The sequence below is a fragment of the Diospyros lotus genome, chromosome 13 (assembly GCF_014633365.1).
Source record: "Diospyros lotus cultivar Yz01 chromosome 13, ASM1463336v1, whole genome shotgun sequence".
Taxonomy (NCBI): domain Eukaryota; kingdom Viridiplantae; phylum Streptophyta; class Magnoliopsida; order Ericales; family Ebenaceae; genus Diospyros; species Diospyros lotus.
This window is the reverse complement of record NC_068350.1, coordinates 17,561,552-17,583,016: the sequence shown is the minus strand read 5'-3', so window position 1 is coordinate 17,583,016 and position 21,465 is coordinate 17,561,552. Positions and strand designations below refer to the sequence as shown.

Here is a 21,465-nt window from a genome sequence, read left to right as displayed (position 1 = left end):
TAACTTCCAAAGGTAAATAGTTAAGGTGAGTGGTTATTGCATATTTTTGTTACATCTTAGACATTCTTGACTTCATTTGTGTGTGGTTTGTGGCTCACATCTCATGTTTTCTTTGTTCTGAGCATATCCTTTCTATTTTCATGCATCATAACATTTATGGCTGTGGCAACCTTGTGGGTTAACATGTGTGGTCGGGGACCATGTGCCCGTGCAGTGGGGCTGAGGTGTTTGGACATGTTGACACAAGGGTGATTGCAACATCCTGCTAGGGTTTCCATAGAAGGGACTCATTTCATGACATTTGACATACTTGCATACTCACGGATGTATCTACTTTCTTGCAACATCCTAACTTGGATGTTTTATACCCCTGGAATATTCAACGCTCCACGTATATAAAACGTGTCAGGTACCCCGGAGTCAAGTAAGAGAAAAGGCAAAGAGGTGGTCGAAGCTTGGCTTACCTTCTGCTGTTCGTGTATTATAGATTTTTGTATAAAAGAGTTATTGTAAATTGTTGGGTTTTTTGTTGTTTCTTAGAATTAAACGTTGTAACAAAAGGGGTTACTATTATGGGTTTTTGTTACTATGAGGTTGTATACCATGATTGTACTTATATCAATATATATGTATAGTGGAAATCCTTGATATTTAGCTTTCAGGTTCGATCATTTGCTTCCATTTGTAAGGATTTCCATAATGTTCGTGAGTGATATTAGCTTGTATTTAGTATCATTGTATATCTAAAAGATGGGGTGTTACACCCAATGCCTTAATCCACCCACATACCATGCACGAGAAAAGAAATACAACCATGCCCTTATTATGCACATTAACCATAGGTTCATGATAGGTTTCATAGAAGCCATAACATTTTGGGGTAGAGAACAACGGCATTGGTCGACAGATGCTTAGTCATCCATTGATAGATCCATTGGAAGAGGCAACCATTGGTCGACAGAAGCCAACCATCTATCGATTAACAATGGCTAAAAACCACCCGATCCCCTACTTTTCTCACCCGAACCATGGCACAATGTACCAAAACTTGGCCCACTCTTTATCCTATCAACCAAGCATCATTCCCAACAAAAGTAGGGAGAACAAATCCCTTTTGGAACATTTACAAAAGGATTCTTTCACCGAAAGTAAGTAAATTACAAACATCTTGACGTATAACCCCTAAAACAAGGAACAATCTAAAGATGGCCTAGAGAATATGCCATCCAACCCATTCAAGCCATAGAAAAGGATTAGAACTTGCCTCTAAACAAAAGGAAAAGGAAGTAGAACTTGCCTCTTAAAGCTCCACTCTTGTTCCAAGCTCGAGGGATGTTTCCATAAGACCCTAACCTGGAAAAACCCACTCAAAAGAAGGAAGAAGATATTTGAAACTCAGCTATCCCTTCCCAATATCACTTCTTGAAACATCAAAACCAAATAAGAAGGAGAGAGGAAGAAATAGCAAGGAGGACAAGAACTCATCGCCTCTCCACTACCTCTCGGCTCTCTTCTTTCTTCCACAAACTTCTACAAGCTTCCCAAGCTTCTCTCCCCGCCAACTTATATACAAAATGGCTAGGAAAATCAAGCCCAGCCATAATCGATTGATAGATTGAAAGGTTTCTATCAACTACCAGAGACCTACTTGCCCCATCTGTCAACTAACCCCCTCAAATTTGTCAACAAATTCCCCCTTCATCTTGCAATCAGTTGATAGATCCAACACTATCTATCGACTAACTCTTCCTATGCACCAATCTGTCGACAACCTTGCTCCATCTTTCGACTACCATAAGCCGTTTCTTCCTTGATTTTAACTCCCAACATCCTATTTAGCTCTTCAACCATCACAACACTTCTTAGGGCCTTCCAACTAGCCCACATATTGCTAGCTAGCCGCAAATAAACCGACATAGGATTAATTAGCTCATTCCTTCCCATTTACTCCTTTCTTTCCAAATTATCCAATCGTTACAACTATTTGCAATGTTTTATGCGTTCTATTTCAGTCAAGTAAAAGTGAGTTACTTGACTTATGTGAGTTTCATGTACGTGAATGGATGGGTAATTATGTTTCTATAGAATATGTCATGTTATGCTAAGTAGAATTATCTTTTATTGAAAGGAATATTTCTTAGTTGAGTAACATTTAGTGTTCTCAACTTATTATCTTTTATGAATATAGTGAAATTTTTAACCAACATTCACAAACAACACTTTTGTTTGTTTGAGCTTAAGGTTCATGAGTTTTATTTTTAAACTCAATGTTTATGATATCTTAGATGTTGTTTTGATGATATCCAAAACAATATAAGTTGATAGTCGATTATGGCATTGATTATAGTCAAGTATGTTTAAATGCTACTCGAGTAAATGCTCTCATTAATCGAGTATGTATTGCAAGGTTTCGGCTATATAAAAAATAATCAAGAAATCAAAGTGATAGACGAGTGTTATATCTTTTTAATAGATTAGGAGATAAGCACAATTGAGTATGATTGTTTGATCAGTAATTATAAGGTTTTAATTGAGTATTTTTGGTGAGCAATTGAGTAGAAGTTGATGGTCAATCGACAATTATTGTATAATAGTCAAGTATTTTATGCATCTCTCGGTTGGTAGCAAGCAGTGCATATATAATCTAGGTTGCACAGAAACGGAAATGGGAGACGTTTCTGATAGGAAATGGAAACGCAAAAACAACATTTTTCTAAAAATGTAGTGTTATATATATTTTCTACTCGCATGAAGCAGGCTGGACTTGACCCAGTAGGCCAGCCCAATCTCTTGAAGCCCAATGGGTCTAAGGCTGAGCTCGCTAGTACGAGGTCGCACATCGCCCACTCCGAGCTTAGACCGTAGAATCATGCGAGCTCCCAACAACACATAAAGCTCACAGACCGCGGGACCCCGAGCGAGCTCCTAGCGAATGTCGTCGACTCGCAGGTCGACCATTCAGCTCGCATATACAAGAGGACCACGAAATAACCAGAGAACATTCACGGGCTAGGCATCATTCCAGCTGGACTATCCAGGCCCAATCTGGCCCCTTTCTCTCTACCCATCTCTTGGCCCATGTCGGTCCCATCCTAACCCTATACCAGCCTGCAGCAACATCATTGTAGCCTCTACTGGGTATCTACGTGCCCGTCTATATCCACATTAATAAGGGTCCCGTCAACACCATGTTGTCATTTGGGAACCCCCGTCGGCACTGATATTCAGTCCCATCACCTACAAAAGCACGATGCAAACGGATAGGACATCTCCTCCTATATATCAACCAACTCTTGCTAGAGCCCTAGTATGTTTTTCTTGCCAACTTGCTGATACTTTGCATTTCCTTACTCACTTACTTACTGGAGCATCGGACTACTTTGCAGGGATCGGTCGGCGAGTCAACAAATCGAACCTGATAACCCTTTTCCTCCCTCTTGGATTCATTACACTAGTGCGGCCCAACGAATCACGGTTGACCGATTCCGAATGTCGACATGTAGGAAACGGAAACGTGGGGTGATGAGGGAATATTTACAGGGGGGCAATTTTACTGTACTACCCTTGGGAGGTTACCATTAACTCGGAGCCATGTGTGCCAGTAAAGACCAATATGCGATCGCCACGTGTCAAGACTTAGGAGCTCTGCTTATCTTTATAATCTTTATTATGATTCTGAACTGGAAAGAGATAAAGAAGAAGATTAAGTCAACCAATGATATCTTTAAATATCCCAAGAATTATCTCTATTAGGGAAGATTATCTTTCCTCCCCATTGAAAGGGGATCAACCTCTCTTTTTGAAATATATCTTATCTCCTAAGGGAAAGGCCACGGGACATCTATAAATAGAGGGCAACCTCTACAGGTATGGGGATCTGACTCCTAAGGGACTCATATATTATTTTTCCATTACTATTATACTCCTCAAAAATCCTATGAACTGACTTGAGCGTCGGAGGGATCACGGGGAGCAAGTCCCCACCCTTTTTGCAGGTACTTGGTCCGAGACAGAAGAAGGTGATCGGCTCCGCATCATCATGGGGTAAATTGTAAATATAAAAAATAAAAAAATAAAAAATATTTAAATATAAATAAAAAATATAAATTTTATAATGTATTAAAAATATATATATAAATATATATAAAGAGAGACATATATATATAATGATAAATATAACTTCATATATATATATATATCTTGCATATACTGTTAATTTGCATATATATACATAAATATACATATAAAGAAAGAGAGAATCAATTCACCAACATGGTTGTTTTGTATTCTGACTTTGGAACAAGTCACCAACAGAGAGAGAGAATCAATTCAAAGATAATATCAGTCTAACAGCGCTGGAAGAAGAAGGAGAAGAAATTGAAGAAGAAATCTTTGGAAGAATAAGAAATAGCTAGGTAGCTCACTGGAAACGCGTTTCCAACTACATTTTTTAAATTCTGAAACAACCGGAAAGTTTTGAATAATTACACAAACGGCCCGAAAAACATTTCGGGCCGTTTTTCAAGTTTCCGAAACGGGAAACAATTCCAAAATGCTGAAACAACGCCTCCAAGCCGTTTCCGTGCTTCATAGTATATAATCGAGTAGATGCTAAGTTCAATCGAGTAGCTGATGGATCTACTTGAGTGCTATTAAGGCTTACTTGAGTAAAGAAAATGTTTACTCGAGTAAGTCTTTTTTTACTCAAGTAAGGACCAAATTCACTCAATTAATTTTGTGCTGAAGTTTAAAAATAGAGCCGTTAGACTAACCATTGAACTAGCGATTGTAAGTGTTTTTAATGCACAGATTGGACCGTTAATACTTCAAAAATGCTCTAAATTTTTCATAAATCAGTTAGCATGATATTTGAATATTTTAATAAATTTTTTATGAAAAAAGAAAGTTATCCTTGCAGATTTTATTTTATTTGACAGTTATCCTTGCAGATTTTATCCTTGCAGATTTTATTTTATTTTATTTTATTTTATTTTATTTTTTTGGTGGTATATTTTCTATCCCTAAACTCTCGATGATTATGATGTTTATAATGATTTTGAATCATGTATTGCCTTTATGATTTTACTTAAGAATGTATATCCAAAATTTCAATCATATTAGTTTCTAAAATTAAGGGGGAGTTATAGTGTTAAAATGATTCTCAAATTTTATTGTTTGATCAAGGGGGAGAATAAATCTTTTTGATATGTGTTATTTAAGGGGAGTTCATAAAAATTTATCTTTTCTCAAATGTACTTTTACCCCATTGATGTTTCGCCAAATCCCCTCCTAATCTTGTGTTAAAATTCTTTCTAATATATCATTTTTTATTTATGACAAAAAGGGGGAGACTTTTGGGTATTTCATAAAATGTTTTATCATCATCAAAAAGGGGGAGATTGATGTTTTGCCTTTGATATGATTTTGATGATGAAAAACAATTGTATTTTGATGATGAAATAAAGTTAAGAGATTTCAATGTTAAAGAATTTTATGATTCAAAATATTCTTTTTCATGTTATCATTTATCGATTCAGTTTTTATAAAAAGAATAGTCAACTATGTGTTTGTGTTCTGTTGACTATGTCTATAAATAGTCAACTATGTGTGTTAGTGCTGTTGACTATGCCTATCAATAGTTGACTATGTGCCTGAGGATAGTCGACTATGTCTAAGGATAGTCGACTATATATAGCTTCTGTTGACTATTTTTCATTTTGTCGACTATCATGTAAGGATAGTCGATTATGGTTTTTCCTCTGTCGACTATGTTTGTATATGATTTTCAAAATCTTCTTCATATTTTTGTATCTGTCGACTATGTGAATGTGTCTGTCGACTATGGGTAATTTGTGTTAGAAAATAGTTGACTATGCTTTTTTGTTTGTCGACTATGTCTTAGTTTTACTTGAAAATATAGTCGACTATCCATTATATTCTGTCGACTATCTCTTTTCACAGAAAGTTTCCAACGGCTAGTTTTTCAAATCCCAACAGTCACAAACGGCCAGTTTCGGGTAAAGCTTTTGAGATGCCTATTTATACAACTCAAGGATGATCAAGAAAAGGCTAATTGACAAGAATGAAATGATTTGAGTTTACTGTTATTCTCATTTATATTTAAAATTGTCTGTGCTTTATTTTTCTCTCTTCAAGGCTTTGATCTAAATCTGTATACATTCATTTAAGCCTTGTTTACTTTTGAGAGACATTGTAACTAAGAGATTCATCTCTTACATTCTCTCCAATAATACATTTCTTGTATTTCCTAGCTTGTGTAGCTAGAAGGCCCATTTGATTGGGAGGTTTGTAATTTTCCTAGTCTCGGACTAGAGGACCTACTTGGTTTAAGTAGGGGGTTTTAGTGGATGGTTTGAAAAATCCTTAGTAAGGAGCTAAGGTAGTGGATTAGGCTTGGGTTAAGCCAAACCACTATAAATCTTTGTGTTCTCTCTTGCTTATGTTATTTGATTTGTTTATCATTGCTAGTATTTCATTATCCTCACTTGCATTGATTTTTTATTTTCAATCAAAAGGATTTCAAAGTTTTATCAAGTTTTTAAAATAACCAATTCACCCCCCTCTTGGTGTGTGCCATAGCACCTCCCGTTCTAACACACACGGCATGGGATAAGAATCGAAACTCCAGGGCCGAATAACCAAGTCCCAGAAATGATAGACTCGAGAAGGAAACATGACATGAGGGCAAGGAAAGCTCCCATGTATAAAGAAACAACAGAAAACACCTACTCAAGAGCTCCTTATGCCCCATCTCTTTGCAAAAATGGAGTAGAATAGGAAACACTCAGGGCATCTGACATCAAACGCCTTATAGAAGTGGTGCTAGAGGAGAAGCGGGTAGTGATGGTGCCAAAGGAAACTCCCCCGAAGAAGTTTCCTCTATCTGAAGAACTCCAAAGGCAACCAGTGCAACTAGGGTTCGAACTGTCGCAACTTTTTGTATACTCGGGAATGGAGGACCCAGAGAAGCACCTATAACGCTTTGTTGCAGTAGCCGTGTTACATGGATGGAATGAGGTCACTAGGTGCATGGCTTTCCTGCTCTCCCTAGCAGGATAGGCTCAACAGTGGTTCACTGAATTACCAGGAGGACATATACGATCATTCAAATAGTTGAAGAAAGAATTCCTAAATGCATTCTCCATCTATCTCCTGAAAAAGAAGAGTGTTATATATCTAATGAGCTTGCAACAGAATACGAATGAATCTCTAAAGCAATATGTTGAGTGATTCAGAGCTGCGACGCAGGCAGTAAAGGATCTCCCAGTCGGATTGGTGACATCAGTCCTGCTCAACGAAACTGCATACGCCCCGCTTAGAAGATCCCGAATGTAATACCCCAGATTTTCGAACTCAAATATGAGGTGATACCTAAGGTTATTAGATTCTAATACTTGAGAAAATAAGTCATTTCAAAGGATTATAGAAGCCTTGAGACAAAGGTTCAATTTATGAACCAGTGGCAAAATCGTAAATATTGAAGTCGTGTAAAAGTGTAATTTATATAAAATCTTGGGGTATTAGCGTAATTTATTAATTTTTCAGGGACCAAAAAGTGCAATTAAAAATGGCCTGGGGACCAAGTTGAAAGGGTCTAAGTGAAGTTACGTGAAAAGTTCGGGCCGAAGCGTCGTTTGTTGAAACCTTAAAATATAGCTTCTAAATATATTGGATTTCAAACTCAAATCAAATGTAGCTTTGAATCGTTTTGAAGTCCAGGTCCAAGGCTTTGTTAAAGTAAGTCTTTGTTAAAGTCTTTTCCAAGTCTTTGCTAAGTCTTTTGCTTAGTCTCCAAAGTCTTCAAACCTTATCCCTAAGGACATGTGGCAAGCATTTATTGGCCACTTGGAGATAGGATTTGAAGTCTCATAATGACCTTGCAAGGTGGCGACGTGTGATTGACTCAGGAAGTTTATAAATATAAGGCCTTTAGGAGTATTCTTGAAGACATTCAACAAAAGGGAAACTTTGGGGAAATATTGATAGGATTGAGAGAGAGTAAGGATTTTAGAGGAATTGTCTAAAGAAAAGAGGGAAAGGTTCTGCCGGAATCAAAGTAGAAACAACATCGCCGGAAGGTTCAGAGTTCATACCAAAACTATCGAAAAACAGTAAGAAAACCCATTCCCGTAAGATGGTGAATAGTGTCCCAACAAGGTAAACCTTAAATGTGAGTGGTTTATGCATGCCTTTTACTTTCTCTTGGTCACTCTTGGTTTCATCTGTGGATGGGTTGTTGCTCACGTCTTATGTTCCATGTGTTCGAGCATATCCTTTTTATTTTGTTGCATCGAGTTTGAACACGATGGCTTCGTGTGTGGTTCATGGCTTGCATATCATATTCCTTCTGCTTTGTCATACATCGTGTCATTTGGGTGATTGTGGCGAGTTGTTGGCTTGTCGTGTGTGAACTACCACGGGGCCTGTGTAAGGGGGTTGACCACGTGGGCCTGTGTAAGGGGGCTACCTCGAGCTTGTGTAAGGGGGCCGAGGGGTTCATACCTGGCAAGTGAGGAGGATATCTCGTGCCTATGTAAGGGGGCCGAGAGGTTAGATCTCATGTTTTATTGCTTTAAGTATATCTTGTCTATTTTTGTATGCATCTCGGTATTTGTATCTATGGCTAGTTGTTGAGACATCACAGGGGATCTCGTGCTCTTGCGGTGAGCCTAAACCTCATGCTCTTGTGGTGAGCCATGATCTTGGGAGATTTCATTCTTATTTCGGCATATTACTTGGCATAATTGCATATTGCTCTTGCATGCGTCGTTTCCTTTCTTGTATCACTCACTTAGATGTAACAATCTAACTAAGGTGTTTCATACTCTTGGGATATTCAACATCCCATGTATATCAGTCGTGCCATGTACCCAGAGATAAGCAAGAGAAAAGAGCTACGAGGAGGCCGAAGTTTAGTTTAACTTCCTATTACTCATATTCTATGGATCTTATGTAATTTTTTAGGTTTGTTTTGAGAGTTGTGTATCGCAGTTGTATAAGCAGAGGTTATGTAAGGCTTGAATTTATTATGCTTCTAAAGTTGTAAGCCGTGATTACCATGTATTGTAATTGCGGTAAGATATATTTATTGAATTTTGGAAGTCACATAAGAGGATTTACTATTGGGAATCATTTTTATCTAGCTTTGCTAGCTATCAGGTTCGATCCTTCGTTTCCGTTGGTAAGGATTTCCATAACGCCCTTGTGGAATATTCGTTTGTATTTAGCTTCATTGTATATTTGAAGAGTGGGGGCGTTACACCTAACCTTCTCCAAGCCAAATTTTATGACTGAATTATTCGACCAAGTAGAACTGTTTATCGTTCAAATGGAAATTTTGGACGCAGGGGAAGGGAATAGAAGAGGAAGAGAAACTCAGCCCGAGTTGCGAAGGACCCTACAAAATTCAGAAGATGTTGGGCCCAAACAGGTGCATACTACAGACGCTACATGGAGAGGTGAGAGGAAAGACTTGGAACACCGTGAAGGTACGACTATTTTATGTTAAATGATAGCATGCTTTACTTGTCTATTGCATTTTCATACACGTACTGACTTAAGCATCGGAGGGGATACGCAGGTGAGGAATCCCCACGTGCATTCTAACTTGTTCCTATGGGTGCAGATATGTCCTAAGCACACATGAGGCCACTTCCAGCTGCTCTCGAGGATATCCTCAGAGGTCCACCTATGACCCCGGTCAGTAAATCGAGGACTAAAACTACCCAACGCCTATCTCCACCAGCAGGCTCCTTCTAGCTGTCAACCTCACTCTGCCTCAGCTCCAACTTCCCTCATTACAAATTCTATTGTCATAGTTTCCGGGCTACAACACTATTAGTTCTTCCAGTTTTAATTCCTTCAAGTTCTTGGCTTGAGACATGACAGTCACTAAAGGTAGCCAATTTAGAGACAATGACCTAAGTATTTTCTTAACTTGATCTACCTCAAAAATTTATTTACCTAACATTTTGAGATTGTTTATAATCTTTTGGAATTTACCATTCATATTACTATTATTTTCATTTTGAAGAAGTTTAAATTCTTCATATTGGGACATTAAGAGAATAATCTTAGTATCATTTATTCGATCGATACACTACAAGAAAAACGGGTTCTAATAACGAGAAAATCAGTCGTTGAAAGTTAATTCCGGTCGTTGAAAAGTTGTAACAACGAGAATTTTCCTATCGTCGGTCGTCGTTATTGCCTCCGAGGATAAAAGTCTTTAACGACGAGAATGATAAACCCGTCGTTAATTGTATTAGCGACCGTATGATTCCCGTCGTTAAAAATAATTAACTACCAAATTATAATCCAATAACGACAATATTTCCCGTTGTTAATAGTCTAAACAATTAGCGACCGTATGATTCATGTCGTTAAAAATAACTTTTTAATTATCAAAACACAAACCAATAATGACAATATTTCCTCTCGTTAATAATGTGAACAATTAGTGACGGTATGATTTTTATCGTTAAAAAAATATTTTTTTATTTTTTTAATAGTATGAAAACAATTGCTAGTCATCAATGACATAAATATCTTGTTTTGATATAAACCACCAAACCTATATATCATTATCGATATCAAATTGAAATAAAACTCATAAAATTAAATATGTCATTAAATAACACTAAAATAATCATTATCCATTAGCATTTACATACCGAAAGTAGTATATCTATAAGTGTTAATTGCCAACAAATTACACCAAAAAATATGTTCAATTAAAAATAACACTTTGACAATTATATATACTATTAAAAAATTTACATCAAAAAAGATATTCAACTAAAAGTAACACTTTAACAATCGTATATATTATTCAAAAATGTACAACAAAACACTATATATAGTCATAAAACTGTTCATGTACTCCAAGACAGCAGTTGCTTCCTTTAGAGTCTTGTTGTCTCATTGACCTATAAAAAAAAAAAAATAATCTAAAATTAGAGTCAAAGAACTTAATTAAGTAAAGGAGGAAGAAAAAAAAATAGATGCATCAAGTCATATTCAAATATCTTAAGAACTTAGAACTAGATGTCATGGATTCTCATGCTTTAAATTGTTCTCATCCAATATCATAGAGTACCTAGTACCCTTATTATTTTATATTGCGAGTACAAAGAGGTTCTGCTTGTTGTGTTTATTGAATGCTAACATAGTGTTCAAAGCACATCATACCCTCCACATAGGTTGGAAACAACATAAGTTTAAATTTTTCAAAGCACATCATCATGGTTGTGTGCACACTTGGATGAGAACAGAGGAAGGAACAAATTACTTGTGTCTTAAGATACTTTCTTAACAACAAATTACCAAAGTGCACATAACATCTTAAATAATTTTCTAAAGCAGAAGTGTGAAAAATTGATGTAATTTTTTCTAATGGTTTTAAGGAACCCAATGCAGTGGTTTTTCCTATGTTTAGGTTTTTCCATATCCATAATTGTAAATCTATTGTCCTATCGTACATGTTGCTATACTTTTAAAAAGATTATAAGTTTTATTGTCTGAATCTTTCTTTTAAACAAGTCTATATTTCAAATTCTAGCATGCTCTGCTGTAACAACTGAACAAATATAGCAATGGAAAGTGGATCTACAAAAAGTAAATAGAAAAATTGATAATGCATTTGGCAATTGGCATCCAAACTGCTATAAAAACAAAATATTTCCACCTTCTAATAGGGTGAAGGCAATGTATGTAGGTAATGACTAAATTAACAAGTGTTTCAAGAGTTACAGAGCTTCTCTCGTGTAACTCTGTAATACACATACACACACACAATATATATATATATACATATATAGACATAATATATATACACACAGAATATACACACATACATGTACACACAGAATACATATACACACACAATCCAATGTGTACCAAAATTGTATCACATTATAAATTTTCCAAGAATTGGTCCACAATAAATACCATTGCATAATTAACGTAAAATAAACTATCCTAATTAACATGTGTACTTATTGGGTCCACAAGAAACTATGATACAATTTTCTTCCCCCCCCCCCCAAAAAAAAAAAGCAGACATGATAAAATTCCTCTAATTTTATTCAAGAAGCTTTTCCCGGGTCTGTGGGTACAGATTTACGTACTTTCAAACTTGCCCACATGTGACCTCCACTAGGATAACCAGCTGTTGGACCTAAACACGCACAAGCATGCCCGCGTTCCTTATGCTTGCTCCATCCAACACAATTGAAAATATTTTCTAGTCCAATGTGTAAATAGAAACGTCATCCACAACATTAATCCAATATTTCCTCCAGTCATTGAACATAAATTTAAACAAACAAGTAAAAAATGCTATTTCCATGACAAGCTAAAAAATGGGCAACAGGTCGATTGAAAAATTTTGACCATAACAAAGCAATAAATCTTTACCCTTGATGATGGTGTCACTTGTGGCAATTCAAGAGCTGGCCTAGATGAACTTGATGAAGCAACCTGCAAATATAAAAATAATTACGTGAGCAAAATGACAGAAACTAATTGAAGGTTCAGTTGGAACTAAATCTCAAAATAGGAAGCAATGAGATCAAGTTAGGCTTGTGCCTGAATACGATCTATGCCTCTGCTATTCTCTAAGTTCCAGGCGTAATCAACCAACCGCTTGACTCCATCATTTGTGAGACCCTACATGAGTGACCAAACAGATAAGTTCTAAAAACCATAATAATTAGACAGCATAACTATTTTTCTAACCTCACATTCAAGTTGTTCATCAATGTTACTGTACCTGTTTCCCTTCTATTCTATGAATTTTGGTCTCCTGGGCATGGAAACATGTTTGATCAGTGTTCCAATTCACATCGAATAACTATCTTAAAAATAGAGCAAAATTAGGAACAGGGTTCGGACTGCATGGTGAACAGATTGTACATCCACACCAGTCAATTTCATCTCTCCTTTTAGTTCAGAAACCTGTATCATTCAGTGAATACGTTAAAATAAATTTGCTGCAATGAGAAAAACTAAATAAGCAGCCGAGTTTTTTTCCTCAATTTAGTCCCAGCTCATCTCTTGTAGCAGCAGTAAGCTCCGCACATTCATCTAAACTACTATCCACACGGTCCATTCTTGAAGACAAACGCCTAATTGATTAAAGAGTTACAGAGCTTCAAGTTAACTTTTATTGTGCTGCATAAAGCAAGCCTCTTGATTTATTAAAATGTTTGCAAGTCTATAACATGCACATGTACTATTTAAGAAATAAGACTGAAAATTAACTACGATGTTTCCAGTACAGATGAATCACATAAGATTAATTATCTTGAGATAAAATTAGTATTGACTCAGTCAGGATCCATTCAAGTTAACTAAACGATGTTTCAAGAGTTACAGAGCTTCTCTCGTGTAACTCTGTAATACATATACACACACAATATATATATACACACACAGAATACATATATACATAGGTTACATATATACACACAGCATACATATACACACATAGAATATATATATATATATACATATACCTTTGAGGCGGCAAAGGCGGAGATGAATCTGGCAGTGACAGATGCGGAGGCGGAGCCCGATCAAGCTGGAGGCGGAGGCGGAGGTAGCAGCGATGACAGGAGACGGAGACAACGGCGGATGGTCGACGCTTGGGAGTAGTTTACACACAGAGAGGGAAAGAGAAGGAGAGAGAGAGGGGGGTGAGTTAGGGTTAGATTTGGGGATCGATTTGCCGATTTGGGGAAAAAGGAGGGGAGAGAGAGAGAGAGAGCGCCTAGTTTTTAGTTTTTTTTTAAAATATTTATTTGTTAAAGAAAAATAAAATAATTTATGTAAATAATATTATTAATTATTTAATTAATAAAAATAAAAGAAATTATGAAAAAAATTAATTAGTTTGATATATTATATTATTTTTAATATGTTCATAATTTTTCAATATATTGTATTATCAATAAATAAAATAATTTATAAAAAAATATTATTTATAAAAACATAATTTATGAAAAAAATTAATTAGTTTGATATATTGTATTATTTTTATATGTTCATAATTTTTCAATAAATTGTATTATCAATAAATAAGTAATGCCCAATTATAATAGTTTAATAATTATATTTGTGCATTTATAGAAAAATATAATAATATTGGAATTACTTAATTATATAAAGTAGTAGTTAAATCTTAATAATTTTTTTTTATTATTTCATAGTTAGAATTAAAAATTGTAGTCAATAACGAAGGGAAAAAGGTTTATTAACAACGACTTATTTAGCCCGTTGTTAAAATTTATCTTATAACGACTGGATTTATATTTAGTCGTTAATAATACTATATTAACCACCAAAATTAATCCCGTCATTAATTTTTGGTCGTTAATAACTCTTTTTTTTGTAGTTGTACTTTCGTATACTATTTCTAATTTTCTCCAAATTTCATGTGATGTAGAACAAGAAGATAATTTTTCATATTCACTAAGTAAGATTGAACAAAAGATTATGTATTTTGTTATGATCCATTTGATGTTGTTTTATATCATCTTCAGTCCATTCTTCTTCTTTGGTTGAAGTTGTGGTAAAACCATCCCTAACTATCTTCCATAATTGATAATCTATAGAAAACAAAAAAGATTTCATCCTCATTTTTGAATAATTAAAGTTTGTGCCATTAAAGAATGGTGGCCTAGAGAGCGATGGTCCTTCAGCTATGGCTTGATTAGAGAATGAGGTTATTATGGATCTCTTCTAGGTTGAAATTATGGATTAAAGATTCAACTATTTTAGAAGCCAACTCTGATACCAATTGTTGGTCTCTTAGGGTATGGCCACTCAATAAGGGGGTGAATTGAGTAATTAAAACTTTTACTAACTTTTTAAATAAAAATATTGATATTACAATTTTATCCAAACTAGATTTATGTAAATATATATGAACGTTTGAAGAGATGAATTTCATGCCACAAGATATATCAATGAAACATAATATATGGCACAAGACAATTTTTAATTAGTGGTTCAGTTTATTCCACACACTTAGTCCACTCTCCCAAAGTCTAACCATCCTTAGGGTTCCACTAAAACCAACACCAAAGTTTTTCCTTAGATCATCTTGGAAACTAATACAACTCTTGATTACAAATAGTTCTAGGTAATCTAAGCAATCCACAACAATGTTGAAATAAGTACAATACTTCATCCACACTTGGACTCAAATGATTTAAGCAATAAATACACTTATACAAGGCAATAAATGAAATGATACAATAACCTCAAGATAGAGAAATTCGGATAAAACTTGAAGTGATTTCTCTTCTCTTTGCCTTGTGGCTCTTGAGTAAGTGAGCAATGAAGCTTGAGAGCTTTTGGATGCTTGATTAGCTTGATGTGAGATTGGGAGTCTACAAAAGTTATAGTGGATTGTTAAAGTCCTTAGTGAAGAGTCAAATGAGTGGATTAGACTTATTGGTTGAACCACTATAAAATTTCCTATGTGCTACATTTTTTACTTTCTTTTATTTTAGCACTGTCAATATTCTTTCAACAAAATTTGAAATCAGTTTTCATACTTCAACAAAGGTTTTTTTAAAAATTAAAAAGGGTAAGTTTTCTTGTATTGACTTTATCTTACATTTATTTCACATTATTTTTTGACAAGGATCTATTTAAATCATTAGTATTCATAGTTTGGAAAAAGACTAAATTGTTTCATTTAAAGTCTCTTTAAAATTAAGAAAACTTTTTGAAAATCTAATTCACTCTTCTCTTCCCCTCTTGGACCCTCTTGGACGTCTATCATTTTTTACATATAGTAATTTGAGGAGGAGATAAAAAAAGAGAAGAAGATTGAAGAACCAAGAAAGGGATTATTAATTTTAGGGCTTGTTGGTTGTGTGCATAGGTAGCTGGGGGTGGCGGGTAATTTTTTTATATTAAAATTTTGATTTTTGGTCTAAGACCAAATTCAAGACTAGAATTGGCCATCTTCCAAGCCAAGATGGTTTGTCTTGGATTGGACCAATTAATTCAGTTTGGTCTGTTTCTCCAATTTGGATTGAAATTTACACACCTCTAAATAGAGTAATGCATGACGCACAATAGGCAGATGGTATCCTAAAGGAATGAAAAATATATTTTCTTACATTAAAGGAGCAATATTTCCTAAAGGAATGAAAAATATACATATAGTGAGATATACTCTCTCTCTCTCTCGAAAATACAGTAAAGATATGCTTTCGTCACATAAGATACTTCTTATCTCCCTTAGCGAGGACCATTAGTTGGGAATATTGTGTTGCTACCCAAACTATATGGACCAGAAATTTCAGTAGTGTTAGCATTGTGAGGACTCAATGGCACATCATAATGATCCGAGGATTCACTCATCAAACTCATAGTCTCTTCATGATATTGTTGATGATGATTTGCCCAAGGATGCTTAGTAAACTTCCTTAAACCTTCTAGCTCCATTGCCACCTCCTTCATTGTGGGCTGTTCTTCACCTTTCATTCTTAAGCATCTCCTCACAAGCTCTGCAAATGTTTGGAGTTGCTCCAAGCTCCCTTCTCGAACCACACGAGGCTCTAGAATTTGAAACAAACGATTCTCCTTCATCGACATAATGAAGTAGGTGGCTAAATTCCTTTCTTCTTGAGGCCTCTCAGAGCAAATGGGCCTTTTCCCAGTCAAGAGCTCGATTAAAACAATGCCAAAACTGTAAACATCACTCTTCTCGGTTAAATGGCTAGTGCGAAAATACTCGGGATCTAAACACCCTAATGTCCCTTGAACAAGCGTACTCACTTGAGGTTGATCTAATGACACCAATCTTGAAGCTCCAAAATCCGATACCTTTGTGATGTAAGTATCGTCTAGAAGTATGTTGGCTGACTTGATATCTCTGTGAATTATTGGCATGGAAGCTGCAGAGTGAAGATAAGCAAGTGCACCTGCAACTTCAGAGGCTATCCTAAGACGATTCTCCCATGATAACCAAGAGATTCCACTTTTATGGATATGGTGAAGTAACGTTCCATTAGACACGTATTCATAAACGAGCAAAGGAACTTCGGTTTCCAAGCAGCAACCTAAGAGCTTAACCACATTTCTATGATTTATTTGTGTGAGAATTACCACCTCATTGATGAATTGCTCTATTTGTCCCTCATCCATTATCCGAGACTTTTTTATGGCAACCAGATGATTTCCAGGTAGAATTCCTCTGTACACTACTCCATATCCACCTCGGCCAAGTATGCGATCCTCAGAGAAGTTGCTGGTGGCTTTCTCAAGCTCTTCTGCTGTGAAGATCTTGGAGGGCTCTACATTTTCCACACTTAAGAGATGGCCTCCATTTTGCTGGAAGAACTTATCTCTAAACTTGATGAGCTTCCTTCTCTTGAAGCCAAAGTGAAGCCAAGTTGCACAAATGAGTAGTCCCAAGAAGCCAAAGCTCAGTCCCGCATCAAATTTGAACTACAACTAAAACCAAACATTATATTTTGTGGGACTATGTATAGTTGTGCTTTATTCCTTTAACACAAGTAACCTGTACCTGTTAAGATATATGTAAGGCAAGTGTTTCAAGGCAAATGTTCCGTGCACATACGAAAACGCTTTTGTATACATGTAATTAAGTATAAGTTGTTCTTATTATATATTTTGCTAAGTAAAAGATAATACCTAGAAAGAACTTGATGACTGGAAACTGTGAGGCTTCTGCAATGCAGCCGCGCTGATGTTTTCTGCCATCGCCATAGTAACCCTCAGCACAGGAACAGTTGTAGCTTCCAGGGCTGTTTTTGCAAATTGCATTCACAGAACAGTTGTCAAGTTCGAATCAATGCACTCGTCGATATCTGCACAAGGAAACAAATATTAATGCACGCAGCTCAATCTCTTCTAAATAGATGTGTTTATTGGTCTTATAATTTTCAGTCGTTCTTGGCTTTTCAAAGTGAGATTATGACTCTTCTGGATAAGATCAAAGATTTCAGCTGGGTAACAGTACCGTATGAACAATCTTTTTTTATAGAGAACAATATTGGTGACTTATGTATTCATTGATTTAAAAATTATACGGACATTTTTTCATTTATTTTTTCACTATTATCGTCCTTCTATATACCCCTTTCACTGTAATTAAGTATATATATGTGGCCCGTAGTCGAACAGAAACTTTATGTAAAATGTGTAAGCAAAATGATAAGATGACTATTTATCCATTTACTTGAGAAAAAAAAACTCAATGGTTAGTTATTTCATACTTTAATAGCACTGCATGTTCTGCATATGAATTTTGCAAAATTTGTCAATCTTGTAATCAAGTAATTATGGGTTAGAAGAATGAAAAAGAAGAAGAAGAATCATAAGACACAAAACCTTGGCATCCCGGAGTGAGGTAAGGATTGCCCTGAAAACCCTCGTTGCACCTGCAATACCCTCCATAGCCGATCTCTGAGTCATTGCAATGAGCGTTCTTCTGGCAAGCCAAAGTGTTGGATTTTTCTTCTTGAATGCAGCTCTGATTTGCAATCACCCAGTCAAGCACCAAAGGCACACTCTCTTCGGTCCTCTTCATGAAATTCGGATCCAAAAAGTCGGTAGACCCGCGAAACTTGAAGCTTTCTTCCTCGCCCAGAAAGCTGTAGACGCAAGGATTAAACGTTAAGACATTGGTGTGATTCGTCCAGGAATACAACGTAGTCTCGTAGGCATTGAGCCCTTTTGGAATCGAAATTTGGCAGCAGCCAATCCCCGTGCAGAACCCGTCGGGCACGTCCTCTTTCTTGGCGCAGATAGAGACGCAGCCGCTGGAGAAGTTCAGGCCCTGCGACGCCGTAATCAGGGCGACGTCGTCGCAGCCGATGACGGTGAACCTGTTGGCGGTGTCGGAGAAGGTGAAGGGGGAATCGGCCAGGTCGGTCCACGCCATGTAGGATTGGGTGAGGCCTTCGGACTGGTCGTCGCAGGCGGAAGCGACGACGGTCTTGATGCGTAATTGAGAATCGGAGATGTTGAGGATTTCGATGTTACCGGTGCTGATGAAGGGCTTAGGAGGGTTGAAGGCGGCGCTGCAGTTGACGTCGAACCAGGGGCCCATGGAGCAGCCGGATCCGACGCCGATTCATACATTTGTTTTTACCTTGGTGTAGAAGGGACATATAGTGTGGTAACTGATTTTACTTAATTGTTTTCACTCTTAAGGTTAGTCACCATCTGATTAGTAATTCTGTTTAAGATTAATTAATATAGTAGTAGCACACTTATCTATAGTTGATTATATGGGTCTAAAAATATTTTATTAGGTTTATATGATAACATCATTAATTAACTCTTCACTTTGAGTATCATGATAATTAACGGATCATATCTAATAACTATCAGATGTAGTTATTTCATTATTAACTATTTGATTTTTTTGATCAATCTATTAACTATATGCTTAAAGGGTAATGCTAAATATACATTATTATATTCTGACAAAATGTATTCATTATATTTTTTTAAATTTCAAAACAATTCTATTAATCAATGAATTAAATGTTTTAAAATGCAATTATTTGTCACCAAATTTAAATTTATATTTTCTGAATAAGTCCAGCTCATCCACTAAGAGATTTGTTTATGGCAAAATAAAAAGAATGTTGCACACATGCATTTGGACAAATTGACAACAAATTTTTTTATGATTTTTTAAACAATACATACTAGGAAATAAAGTAAGACAGTAATTGAAATAAATACTTAAAGTGAGAATATGAAATTGAATAGAACTTGAGTTAAGACAATTTCAGTGCCAACCCGTTGATTCCCAAATTTTAACATAAAAGATTAACAACATTAATTTAATTTCAGATATGAGGGTTTGTTATTAAATGCAATTAGAGATAATGATAGTTCTAGTTTAAGCAATCCTCATACATGATATGTGAGATTCTAATTTAAGCAATTACCATAAATCCAATTACAATTAATACACAAAATAACTAAATCAATCATTCGAGTTTGGATATGATAGCGTTTCCAGTTCTAGTAACTCTCATGCGTGACATGAAAGTACTAAGTTAGGCTTATGCTCTAATCTAAACTTAGTGATTTCTCAATAATTAAGACACACTCATATTGAAATTTAAATTAATGTTACTCATTTAAAGCGCAGCTTTCTTTGGGAATCATTGGTGTTGGACACTATCCTTACCTTAACCCAAGATTAGATTTAGCTACTCATCTCCATTTGAAAATTAATTAATAGAAATTTAAATGACATAATTTAAATAACAGAATTTAAATAATAGGAATTAAAATAATATAAACTAACCGGCCATTTAGGCGGTGAACAATTAAATGACAAGAATTAAAATTACAGAAATTTAAAAGCATAAACTAACTGGCCATTTAGGCGGTGAATAATTAAAATACAAGAATTAAAATTACAGAAATTTAAAGGCATAAATTAACCGGCCATTTAGGCGGTGAATAATAAAATAATAATAAATGATATAAGAATTTAAAAGAAGAAAGAAAGGAAGTAAGATCACAAGAGAAAATATTAAAAAAAAGAAGAAAGAACAAGCACAATTCTCAAAGAGAGAATTATAAGAAAACAACTAAACTTTGATTCAAGAATAATAATCACACTTACAAATGCAATCAAGTGAGCTATTTATAGGCCACAAGATGCAATACAAACCACACAATTTCAATTATTCAACTAAACATAATTATATCTAATGGGCACTCACACACTTAAAGTTAAATGGATTTTAGCTATAATACACACCTAATATTAAATGGATTTTAGGTAAAATACATACCTAATAAAGCACTCATAAAGTTAAATGGATTTTAGCTATAATACACACCTAATAGTTAAATGGATTTTAGCTAAAAAACACACATAATAAAGCACTCACATAAAAAAAATAAAAATAGATTTCTATAAATTGGTTTTTAATCTTCATTAGAATTAAAAATAATCCTTGGGCCTTCTCCAAATGATATCTTCCATGGGTTGGTCAAGTTGGGTCTTAATTCTTCATGGGCTTTAATTCTTCATAGGTTTTAATTCTCCATGGACTTTAATTCTTCATTCTTCAATCTCTCATGGACTTTAATTCTTCATGGACTTTATTCTTCATTCTTCAAGCCCACCTTCTTCATGCCTACAAAAAAAATAATTTAATATTATTAATAAATTATATATTATATATATATGTATTACACATGGCACATATATATATTAGATTATATTATATATATATATATATTACATGCACGCATATAATGATATATATAATTTTATATATTATTATTTTTATTTTTATTTTTATTTTTAAATTTTACTTTAGAATTCATTTCATTCATTTTTTGATTTAAACTTGCATATAACCATAAAATATATATTGATATCTAATTTAAGCCATTTTTAATATCAAAAGAAAGGTGTAA

The 21,465-nt window shown here is 35.1% G+C and overlaps 1 protein-coding gene and 1 pseudogene across 1 annotated transcript; both read right to left on the bottom strand.

Annotated features, from left to right (window-relative positions):
* Positions 1 to 16,278: 16,278 nt before the first annotated feature.
* On the bottom strand, positions 16,279 to 17,643 carry LOC127788090 (wall-associated receptor kinase 5-like). The gene is made up of 2 exons (XM_052316204.1): positions 17,570 to 17,643; positions 16,279 to 17,467 (listed from the first exon to the last, which is right to left on the bottom strand). The coding sequence occupies exons 1-2, from the start codon at positions 17,641 to 17,643 to the stop codon at positions 16,279 to 16,281; spliced, it is 1,263 nt and encodes a 420-aa protein (XP_052172164.1).
* Positions 17,541 to 19,141, bottom strand: LOC127788089 (wall-associated receptor kinase 2-like; annotated as a pseudogene).
* Between the last annotated feature and the right edge of the window lie 2,324 nt (positions 19,142 to 21,465).